The 12866-nt window shown below is 37.1% G+C and overlaps 1 protein-coding gene across 7 annotated transcripts in view; it reads right to left on the reverse strand.

Annotated features, from left to right (window-relative positions):
- LOC100878744 (uncharacterized) overlaps positions 1-12866 on the reverse strand; it is a 75503-nt gene that overhangs the window by 13137 nt on the left and 49500 nt on the right. For 5 of the 7 annotated variants that reach the window (XR_013040661.1, XR_013040659.1, XR_013040657.1 and 2 more), the window contains exons 8-10: positions 10762-11151; positions 7911-8107; positions 6446-6586 (exon numbers count right to left, since the gene is read on the reverse strand). Coding sequence is in view for 2 of the 7 variants with exons in the window: in XM_003703639.3 (XP_003703687.2) it covers positions 6511-6586; positions 7911-8107; positions 10762-11151 (663 nt within the window). In the remaining 5 variants the exon portion in view is untranslated. Of the gene's footprint in view, positions 1-432; positions 6587-7910; positions 8108-10761; positions 11152-12866 lie in introns of those variants that run through there. The other 2 variants (XM_003703639.3, XM_012286054.2) reach the window with 1 other exon arrangement.

Here is a 12866-nt window from a genome sequence, read left to right on the forward strand (position 1 = left end):
ATTTCATAATCAACGTAGGACCGATACACCGTGGCGCCATCTAGCGGTGCCGTGTAGGAACTAACGAAGCTCCCCTTTCAAAAGTGTGTAGTTCACCCCGTTCGCCGGAGAGATGGCGCCACAAGTACCATTTCCGAAAAAGCCCATTTAACACCGATTTTAATAACTAATATGCCATTTACTTATCACACATTAACTAATATTGATTCTACGCTGTGTAAAACATACCCCACAGGCCCAAAAATACAAATTATGCATACAATTACCACAATTTTCTTTCTGACCCCCACTTACTCCAAGATGGCGCTGAATTTGCTCAGAAAAAAAGCGCGGGAAAGTACGAATTTCAAAAAAGTAGTCCAAAGACTTTCAAAGTACTCTCAAATTAATTATCTAACAAACTACCTCAGTGGGAATTAAAACACCTAAAAATTACTTTGTAAAGATCATTATTATTGATAAAAGGGCGCTCTACAACTGTCCAATAAAATTACAGAATGGAAACAACAACAAGACAAACGTGACGAGGGTCCCTAGTACTTAGATTTATAAAAATAAGTAGTGGAGTTAGTAGATTTGTGAAAGTATAATTAGTGAGATAGGAGAAACGGGTTACGATAATTCGCTCCTCATCAACGTTCACTGGTCGTACAATATGGCAGTATAGACGACTGTAACCTCGTTCGAATCGACTGCCTTTCGTTCGCAATTTTTAACGAGAAACAATCGGTTTGATTGTCGAGGAAATTCACGGTTCGAAAGATGACTCGAGTTTGATATTTTTGGTCGTCTAGTCCAGTCGATGCCCTCTCAACGGTCACGCTTCGATCGATTTATTAAGCACTCGATCAATGATGGACCCTCGATTGACCAATCTCGTCAATCTAGCGTTACAATGGAAAATTTTTAGTTCTGACGACGATCAACGTATCACAAGCTTTATCTTTTGATTTCTGATCGATTTCAGTACTATTTTATTTGATTTAATCTCACAAAATAACATCGATTCTTTTTAATTTGATTCTGGTAAATTTTAAACTGACATTTGTTAAGGATCGATAACAATTATTTAGTACAATTATCTCTGTACAATTCGTAGCAAGTTTAATTGAGAATATAAGTTGAATACCAATCGAGAGTCAATCAATACAGCTCTGCTTAAAAGGTGCATATCTAGTAGGTACAAAATATCTTGTGCATTTCGTAAGAATATTCCGAACGTGAGCACACCTATCACTATACAATGGAGTGGACAAATTGTTTACAATATTTCTGTCCACGAGCTGTACTTCTGGAGATACGTAATATTGAAGAGAAAGATACATATACACCTTACATTCTATTACGAACATTTTGAGCATCACGAATTTGAAGAGTACAGTTATCTCCGGAAATTCGATAAGAGATTTTAACTGGAGAAGATTAGTAAGTAGGGTTTCAAAATATTCAAGAAGGAAAGCGTATGGTTTGGTACATAGAAAGCAAGTATAATAGTATTAGATTTTATTTTGTAAGGAATATTATGTACCTTCAGAAATATCGTAAAATACTAGTCTTTTTATAACATATATACCCGTAACGATTAGACGGAGATTGTCTAACGATGGACAATTTGTGGGAAATAAGTGGAGAATTTGGTGGTTTGAATTGCGCGCGCTCGGAGCGCGCGAAATTTGAATCGTGTAAGACTGAAACGTAAATTTGTACAGTAAAGGCACTTCTATGACACTTTCATAATTTACGACGAATTTTTTTAGTTGAGAAAGTTGGAATTTTTGGGTTGGGGAGGTGAAGGTTTGGTAATTTAGGAATTTGGGGATTTAGGGATTTGGGGGGTTAGATATTGGGGGATTGGGAATTTAGGGACTTGGAGATTTGGTCATTTAGGAATTTGGGGGTTTAGTAATTTGGGAAATTAGGAATTTGGGGATTTAGTAATTTGGGAAATTAGGAATTTGGGGATTTAGTGATTTGGAAATTAGAAATTTTTTATTTTTGAAATTTGGGGGGTTAGATATTGGGGGATAGGGATTTAGGGACTTGGAGATTTGGTCACTTAGAAATTTGGAGATTTAGTAATTTGGGAAATTAGGAATTTGGGATTTAGTCATTTGGAAATTAGAAATTTGTTATTTTTGAAATTTGGAGAGTTAGATATTGGGGGATTTGGAGATTTGACAATTTAGGAATTCTTAATTTTTGGGATTTGAAGATTCAGACATTTGGGGATTTAGGGATTTGGTAATTTAGAAATTTGGGATTTTGAAAATTCACAAATGCAAAAATTCAAAAATTTCTATTTTTATTAAAAAAATAAACCTATAACCTTGAAATTAAAGAACCGAAAATTTCTCTAATTTCCTGACCTGAAAAAAATTGGAAAATTGCCCATCAGTAGACGACCCCCGCAAATGGAAAAACCTATCCTTACAAATAGTAAGAACCATCGATAATAAACGTCGATAACAGCATTGAATTCGGATATCTATAATTTCCTGTAAGGACCCGTAAATCTGTGCAGTTTTCCGAAGGAATTCGTGAAGTCAGGACGTGATATGATCGTCGAACGTATTATAGTCGCGAGGTTCGACGGATATCGATTAAATTCAATACGCGTTTCTGGTCCCCCGGATAATATAGAGAGTTAAGGTCCAACGAAATCACGAATCTAACTTTGGTTTGAGTTCTTTTGGTCGCATGCTTCGTACTCAATTCTAACAATTATTCAATTTTATATATACTTTTACGCTAATTTATTTACAGGCCACTCGATTTTTCGGTGACTTTGTTTCGTTTGGTTCGGTAAAGACGATCATTTTCGAGAATAATTCATTTTTGTTTTATATAGGGTGTTTTAATAATAATTTTCAATAAAATGTTCCAATAAAATGCTTCAATAAAATGTTCTAATAATATTCTTCAATAAAATATATACATATCTCTTGCTCATACTTAAAATGTTTCAGAAACCGGACCACCACTTTTGAGACGTCCTGTAGAATTATATGTATGTATTTTATCAGAACACTATGTGTACAAATTGTATTAGAAGTTACATATTGAATGTACATATCTTTTGCTCATGCCTGCAATGTTTCAGTAAATAGACCACCACTTTTGAGACGTCCTGTAGAATTATGTGTATGTATTTTACTAGAACACTATGTATACAAATTATATCAGAATTTACATACTAAATGTACATATCTCTTGCTCATACTTAAAATGTTTCAGTAAACAGACCACCACTTTTGAGTCATCCTATATAATTATACGTATACATTTTATCAGAACACTGTGTATACAAATTCATAAATAACATACTGATTGTACAATTACGTATCTTTGTTTCGATGAAAATTACATATCTGTCTCAATAAAAGGACCACTACTTTTGAGTCGTCCTGTAGAATTACAAACAGAAAACCAAATAAAGTTTTACTTTTTATACATAACAATAAGTCCTATCTTTTTTATCAAATATAGCAACAAGCACCAAGTTTGAACAAGCTTCAAAACAATTATAACAAAAATTTATTTATACATTCAATGTTTTATTAAAACAATCGCAAGTTTTCGACAAAAAATGGAGAACGTAAAAAGCGTGAAAATAATTACAGAGGTTATTCATTAAAATTTTCCGTGACTAACGTGTTTGACAAATGGCTTTTCTCTGAGTCTTAGCATCAACATCCGAACAAAGGAGTTTTTGTGCAAACAATCCTGCAGATGGCGGAGCAAATTAAGACGAGCTCGTTACTTCTAGCGGGAGGCAACTTCTGTGGAAATTAGCGAATTTCGTGGAAACTGAAACTCGTGAAATGGCTATTCGAACCATTTTCATGGCTACGTGACATCGCTCATGCAAAATACTGAATACATTTTATAGAAAAGTGGTCCAATGAGTACTGTTTGTAATTTTTCGAAAGTGATCGTCTTCGAACCTGTGGACCACATTAAAAATTTGAAACTATATTTGTGAAACATAAATTAGATCAAAATCGATTCTATTCTGCGCCGCGCAAAACCTTTGACGTTTTCAATATTTTTCTACCGGAAATATACAATTTCTCAAAAAACAAATAAAGCTCTTTTCATGCGTATTCGATATTGCTTCGTCCGATGTAAAAATTGAACGGAAAGCGCGATATTTCTCAAACAAGCCAAATGAAATAGCCGATTTTTTGCAGCTGTGTTTTCAACGAAAGGACTGAAATTACAGTGGACTTTCGGGTTGGTTCAAAAAGACGTGAAATTATTAACTGTCGACGTTAAACGAGGCTCGTGTAAAAGTACGAAAATCGCATCACAGAATAATCGAGCATTATCGAAGCATTATCGAAGCGTCGATAAATAGGTTTCTGCAATGTCGTTGTCTCAACGGGCTTTGTATTCTTAGCCTCTTTTCGTTACGAAGTACTTGCTAAAGTGCATATAAAATACATCTAGTTATAAGAACTCTATTACTAGTTTATGCTAAAATTCGTAAGTAAAACGCCGTTCCGGAAACGCCAGTCACCTTTCAAATATCCTGTTAACCCTTTCAAACTTTATCCTTCGAAATTTCTTAACTATTCAAATTTCATTTTCAACAATTTACTCCGCAAATTATACTTCAATTTTATTTCTGAAATTTTGCTTTCAATTTTAATTTAAAATTTATTTACAAAATTTTTTATTTCAAATTTAATCTCAAGTTAGTTAAGTTTAATTTTTGGTTAGGTTAGGTCGAGTTAAATTTTAGGTTAGATTAGATCAGTTAAGTTAAATTTTAGGTTAGGTCAAGTTAAGTCGAGTTAAAGTTTAGGTTAGGCTTAGTTAGGGTAAATGTTAGGTTAGGTTAGATCAAGCTAAATTGTAGGTTAGGTCAGGTTAGGTCACTTTGAATTTTAGGTCAGGTCAGGTTAGGTCACTTTCAATTTTAGGTTAGGTCAGGTTAGGTCACTTTCAATTTTAGGTTAGGTCAGGTTAGGTCGTTTTCAATTTTAGGTTAGGTCAGGTTAGGTCACTTTCAATTTTAGGTTAGGTCAAGTTAGGTCACTTTCAATTTTAGGTTAGGTCATGTTAGGTCACTTTCAATTTTAGGTTAGGTCAGGTTAGGTCACTTTCAATTTTAGGTTAGGTCAAGTTAGGTCACTTTCAATTTTAGGTTAGGTCAGGTTAGGTCGAGTCACTTTTTAGGTTAGGTCATGTTAGGTCACTTTCAATTTTAGGTTAGGGCAAATTAGGTTAAATTACATTTTAGGTTAGGTCAAATTAGGACAAATTACATTTTAGGTTAGGTCAAGTTAGGTCACTTTTAGTTTTGGGTTAGGTTAAATTAGGTCGAGTTACATTTTAGATAATTTATAAGTGAGGTACTTTCACAGCCACAAATACCTGTTAACAACAAATAAAAATCAATTTTTGAACTTCATTTAAAATTTGAAACTTCTAAATGGAACTCCTACATGAAGCTTATAAATGAATTCTGCAGCTTCCAGCGAAACTTGAAATTTCGAATGGATAAAATACAAAAGGATCACCCAGAACGATCAAAAGTACCTTAATCCACTTTAAAGCATCATTACAATGTACATTAAGTTGTATACCTCCTGTTTCCAACACCGCGACAGTCGGCATTAACTAGCCCCGCGTTACGAAACCATTTTGAAGGAGAAGTTTCCGGACTGTCCGAGTTGTCCGTAAATTCGTTACTTTCGAGCTTGAAGAATCGTGCAGGTGTTCGCTGACGCGTTTAAGGCGGATTTTCAACGACGGCTCGCAATCAGATCGTTTGTCAGTTACAAACACGACATGGTAATTATCGCGCGACACGCGCGTGAAAAATTGTTCTGCGAGTTTAATTCAACGTTTTGCCGAACAAGATTATCGTTCGATAGCGTTCGACAAGATGAAATCAGTGCACTTTTTCTGCCGTGTATAAAAGTTCCTGTACAATTACGCTTCTAATGTTGCTAGAAATTATTGAGAATGATCGATCACCCCTTGCACTATTTTTACGAGTGACGCGCCATGTGCGACATTTTACTTTTCAATTCTAAATTGATATTTTTAGTTCAAGTTCAGATTGCATTGTGATATCAAAGTAATATAACATTTCAATTTTCTTTGTATTAATCCCTTATAATATCAGACTCGTGACGCACCATGTGCGTCAAGTTTACTCATAAATATTAAACTAATACTTTTCAATTTTAAGTTCAAGTCCAATTTGCATAGTGATTAGGTTATATTATACCTGTGAACAATTTTGGACTCGCATCCAACAAATAAGTTGTAAAAGTTAATATTGCAGCTGTTAATACCTGGTAATAGTGCAAGGGGTTGAAATTCGAATGAAATTAGAACATTGACCGAAAAAAGATTCATGGTAGATTTTTCGATTTGTGACACGTGTTCGACGTAGTGTTGCCGGGTCGTGAATCATGAATTCGGCTCATACCGTGTTTGTCAACCAATCCGGTTGCTCATGGTTCCTTTTATGTTCATCCGAGTTTCTCAGCAGTATCACCGTTTCTCAATTTCCGCCTCCTGAGTGGACGCCTCTGTCACGGGTGGTAGAGGACTGTCTATAGATATTTGTCTGCAAGTTTACGGAAAATTGGGTCGAGGTTATTACAGTTTAGATGTATATGACCCTGTAGTTACAAGTAAAATGCACTGGTATTAAACGGAAAAAATTTGTGGACTATAAATCAGCTTGGTAGAGTATGGACTAGAGCTATAATTTTATAATATTCATCGTTCTTAATAGAGCGTTATAGTTTCAAGTAATATAGCATCAAGTTATAGCACAATGTATGTTGGAAAGTATGAAGCAATATCTAAATACTATTGCCAGTAGAGTGGTATTAGAATGCTATAATCTAGAGCACTATAAAATGACATGTAATCTAGAGTACACTATAGAGTACTGTAATCTGTAGTACTATATTCTAGAGTGTTAATAAAGGGTCATATAATCTAGAGTACATCATAGAGTATCATAGTCTAGAGTACTATATCCTAGAGTATCAATATAGAGTAACATAAGCTAGAGTACATCATAGAGTACCATAATCCACAGTACTATATTCTAGAGTATTAATATAGAGTAATATCTAGAGTACATCATAGAGTACCATAATCTACAGTATTATCTGGAGCATCAATATAGAGTAATATAGCCTAGAGCACTATAGAGTACTACCTGAGCTACTATAACCTACAATATTATAACACTAAGTCCAGAGATTTATGACCTATAGTATCATAGTCTAGAGTACTATATCCTGCAACACTATATGGTGGAATATTGTGGGCTAGAGTACCATAACATAGAGCACTACAATCTACAGTATCCAGAATTTAGAGTAATGTAGTTCACAGTGCCATTTAGAGTACCATAACCTGAACTGTTATAGTCTAGAGTACTCTGACCTCAACTCTAAAGCCATAAAGTCTATTATAGCATGGAATATAGACCCTAACCTAGAGTACTATAGTCTAAACTCTAGAGCCTGCCTATATTATACAGATTAATGTCCTATATCCTGAACTGTTATAGCCTAGAGTACTCTAACCTTAACTCTAGAGCCTTAAGCTCTATTATAGCACTCAAATATAGACCCTAACCTAAAATATAACCTAAACTCTACAGCTCTAACGCCTATATTCTGAAACTTGCTTACTATAACCTGCACTGCACTGAAATCCTACACCACTACCTACTGTACCATTACCCAAAATCTAATAACAGTAATCTAATATTGCAATCTACAACAGACAGAGCAATCTAGAGTTCCCCAGCAAAGTCCACAGAACATTCTAAAATATGATACCACGGTACACAATGGAAATACCAACACTCCAAGTATCGTATTCCCTTAATGGAATCAGCTCCACAGAAGATGATTAAGATTGTTTACCTGCCGTTCGTATGCCAATCGTAAGAATCCGGAGCGGAATTGCTTCTGCCCGTCCTCTGGAATCGTTCCGATTTCAAGTTCCTGATCCTCTCCCTAGACGCCATGCCCTCGTCCGCTCTTCCGGGGGATAATTCGATGCTATCCGTCGGGGTATCGGCGCACGCTGTTTTCCCGCTCTTCTTCGGTAGAAAGGGATTCTGGCAACGACATAATCCGACGTTTCATCGTTAAAACGATATCGTTTTGATCGCTACATTTGATGGCCGCCCGAGGCTATTTCCTCGTGAATTACCTCGACCATAAACCTTCGACAACTCTCGATTGACTTTGGGATTTTCTACATTATTCTTGCGACATTCTCGTAAATTCTTGTCACGTTGTACTTTTTACTTTGTTTAACTAAATGTTGAAACTAAGCTACTTGTAATTGTTAACAACTAAACTAAAAATTCTCAGTCTAAAGATTGGAATAGTAAGATAAACTTGATGAATGATGCTTGAGAAATGGTGGGAACTTAATTCTATTCCAAAACAGCGTCGTTGTAGACCTAGTCTTACCTAGGAATAAAGACTGATCAACTTCTGAGAGGTTGCAGAATAAATTTACGACTTTAGAGCAAGTTTAGAGCAAATATAGAGCACATATAAAGCAAATTTAGAGCAAATATAGAGCAAGTTTAGAGCAAATGTAGAACAAGTTTAGAGCAAACATAAAGCACTTGTAAAGCAAAGTATAGAGCAATTATAGAGCAAATATATAGAGAAAATTTAGAGCAAGTTTGGAGCAAATATAGAGCATTTATAGAGTCAAATATAGAGTAATTATAGAGCAAATATAGAGTAATTATAGAGCAAATATAGAGCACTTATAGAGTAAAATATAGAGCAATTATAGAGCAAATATATAGCAAATTTAGAGCACTTATAGAGTAAAATATAGAGCAATTATAGAGTAAAATATAGAGCAATTATAGAGCAAATATATAGCAAATTTATAGCAAATATAGAGCACTTACAGAGTAAAATATAGAGCAATTATAGAGCAAATACACAGCCAATTTATAGCAAATACAGAGCACTTATAGAGTAAACTAATCATCGCCATCAACAATCATCTATCCAGCTGCACCCTAACCTATAATTCCTAACAGTACCCATTTTGTTAATTCTTCAAATTTCAGCTCGAACAACAGCATGAAATAACGCAAACGATTTGCAGAAATTCCAACAAAAATCTGTACTCGGAAAAAGAAGCAACGTAGATGCGAAAAAGGAAGGAGAAAATGGAGGTTGAAGGTTTATGACGCCACGAGGCACAGCGTTATTGCCGTGTTTACGGAGCCGTCAACCTTCCTTGAACTCGACTGATATTGACTGGCTGCTCATCAAATAATAAGGCCAGAGACGTGGCGCCGTAGCGAGAGCAAGAGGCAGCTTTTCCACGCAATGAGATCGTCTACGAGAGAGTGGTGGCCACGTCACGAACAGAGAAACGGAGGCTTGACCTCTCGTTGATGCTCCACGCGACGAGAGATCAAATATCGGTCGCAATTGGAATTCAATGGACGTGGAACCATGGCGCGATGATACCGCTACCAATTACTTACCCTAGCGAAATTTATATGTGCGGAAAGTTGAGGTCTTTTGTGTCTGATCGAGGGTGGTATGGGGAAGGTATGGGGGTGGTATGGGGGTGTGGGGGTATAGGGTTTGGGGAGGAGAGGATGCAAGTGTCAACTTCTGAGGTTTGCAAAGGAATCTGAGAAGTCCACACATGTCTAAATCTCTAAAGTCGTAAGTACTTGTGAAAGTCTGGTATTTGTAGTTCTCAGACGTCCAAAAATCTCTACATCCCTAAATCACCACATCCCTAAATTCCCACACCCCCAAATTCCCACACCCCCAAATTCCCACATTCTCAAATTCCCACACCCCCAAATTCCCACATCTCCAAATTCCCACATCCCCAAATTCACACATTCCCAAACTCCCACACCCCCAAATTCCCACATTTCCAAATTCCCACACCCCCAAATTCCCACACTCCCAAGTTCCCACATCCCCAAGTTCCTATATCCCCAAATTCCCACAGCCCCATATTCCCACATCCCCAAATTCCCACATCCCCATATTCCCACATCCCCAAATTTCCACATCCCCATATTCCCACATTCCCAAATTCCCACATTCCCAAACTCCCACATCCCCAAATTCCCACGCTCCCAAATCCCTACATCCCCAAATCCCCACATCCCCAAATTCCCATACCCCCAAATTCCCACATCTCCAAATTCCCATACCCCCAAATTCCCACATCTCCAAATTCCCACACCCCCAAATTCCCACATCCCCAAATTCCCACACCCCTAAATCCCTATATCCCCAAATTCTCACATCCCCAAACCCCTACACCCCCAAATTCCCAGATCATCCTACTTCCACATCCCCACCTCTCCACACCCCCAACCCCTACACCCCCATATCCCTACACCCCAATCCCCAAACCACCAAACTCCTCCAACTCCCAAAGTCCATAAATCACATTCCATCAGCCATAACTCCCAAACAGGAAATCTCCGATAACTAAGACCATCGATTTCCCGCCCCAATAATCTCGACCCTGCACCTTGACCCAAATCTCCCATTCTCCCAAATCACTCACCCAACTCCACAATCGCGGAACGCATTATCAAAAGATCCGAAAACTACTCTATTAATTAAATCCCGACACGAAGTTCATCCAGAACTTCGACCACTCCGTTAAACCTATCGTTTATCGGATACCGATAATTGACGTTCTCGATTCGCGGTCAAACTTCGAACTTCGATGCAAAATCGAGCGGAACCTCACCTGGAAGCTGTGCTGCTTCAGCATAGTTTTGATGAGGATCAGAGTGTCGAGCTTTGGTATCCTGGTGACGACCCGTTCGACCTCCTCGTCGGTGACGGTCACCGGAAGTCGACAGTTGTCAGCCTCGCTGGGTAGAGGTTCGGCACCGTTGTTCGTCAGCCATGGATCTTCTTTTATTTCTGATAGGCTGATACGATTGGAGGGGTCTTTGGCCAACATCTTTGAGATCAATTCGCGGAGACTGTCGGAGAGGACTGGTTTCTCGGGGAATTTTAGAGGTTCTGTACGCACTGCCGCTTGGACGCCGATTATACTTCCGGCGCCGTCCCAGGGTACTCTTCCGGTTACGAGGGAGTAGAGGGTCACTCCCATTGACCAGACGTCGCATAACTGGAACATGATATGCATTTGGTTGATTAAGTTTAGTTGTTGTGATTAATTTTTTGTTTGGATGTGGTTTAGAGCTATTTTAGAGCTAGTCTAGAACAATTTTAGAGCAATTCTAGAGCAATTTTAGAGTAATTTTATAGCAATTTTAGAGCAATTCTAGAGAGAGTACGGAGAAAATATAGAGCAAGCATAGAGCAGTTATAGAGCAAAATATAGAGCAATTATGGAGCAAATATATAGCAAGTTTAGAGCAAATATAGAGTAAGTTTTAGAGCAAGTTTAGAGCATTTATAGAGTAAAATATAGAGTAATTATAGAGCTCTTATAGAGTAAAATTTAGAGTAATTATAGAGCAAATATTTGGCAAGTTTAGAGCAAATATAGACCACTTGAAGAGTAAAATATAGAGTAATTATAGAGCAAATATTTGGCAAATTTAGAGCAAATATAGACCACTTGAAGAGTAAAATATAGAGTAATTATAGAGCAAATATTTGGCAAAATTAGAGCAAATATAGACCACTTGAAGAGTAAAATATAGAGTAATTATAGAGCAATTATAGAGCAAATATAGAGTCCTTGTAGAGTAAAATATAGAGCAATTATAGAACAAATATAGAGCACTTATAGAGCAAAATACAGAGCAAATATAGAGCACTTGTAGAGTAAAATATAGAGCAAAAATAGAGTAGTTATAGAGTAAATATAGAACAATATTGAAGCTCAAAGAATTGAAATAGTGCGTCCTACAGTACATTACATTAGAATATACAAAATAGTTGTAATCTGCGGTGATATACGAAGCGGCAATATATCCCCAGTCGACTCGCGAACACCAGTCTATAAAAAACGAGCATTAACCCGATTCCCTCTAAGATACAAGTTTTTGTGCTTCAAGTTCACCTGCATATTTCACGAGCACGCGAGAAATCGATGCCAGCTCGCGAGCGACGCGGCTCGTTTCCGGTGACGCGTTCCGTTTCTTCGCGTGTGTACACGTTAAACGTGCCCTCAAACTTTTCGATAAGGAACGTGGATTTGTTAGTTCACCGTTCATCACGACTCGACCCTGACCCTATCGACTGCCAGATCGTCCGATTACGACCACGCGATATATCACCGTTACTTTCGAGCCTGTCGAAATTTCGGATAAAGAATTTGCTTGAATTTTTGATGAATTCTATTAACGCCGTTATCGGACACGTACACAGAGTGAATATTTATGAACATGCAAATCGACGATCGGTTCCAGTTACCCTATTTTTCGGGAACGTAATTTGACGGTGGAAGAGGACACATCGTGAATCGATTAACTCTTTGATCAACAGAGCTCTGCTGCTCATGAATATTAATTACGGTTATTACAACGTTTTTCAATGCGTACAGTAAAAGGAATTTTTGACGACGCGCTAACAGGATTTCGATGAAGGCCTCTCGAACAGGATTTGAGGTATGCGACGCATTTTTATCGTTAGTGTTCGACAGAATGTTTTATAAATTTCGACTGAAATGTTACCTGCTTCGCAGCTATATTTTTGAATGTGATCATCGCTATAATTTTAACATCGTAATAAAAGTTTACATCAGCGTTACACTCTTTGACTCTGTGTCATTTGTGTTTAAAAATTCTGAATTTTTAACACTGTGTGAAGGTCTAACTTAACCCAGTTAAAAATTAAACTTGCCATAATTGACAATAAAGTTCAGTCTTGTTA

The sequence above is a fragment of the Megachile rotundata genome, chromosome 15 (genome assembly GCF_050947335.1).
Source record: "Megachile rotundata isolate GNS110a chromosome 15, iyMegRotu1, whole genome shotgun sequence".
In the NCBI taxonomy this organism is placed as follows: domain Eukaryota; kingdom Metazoa; phylum Arthropoda; class Insecta; order Hymenoptera; family Megachilidae; genus Megachile; species Megachile rotundata.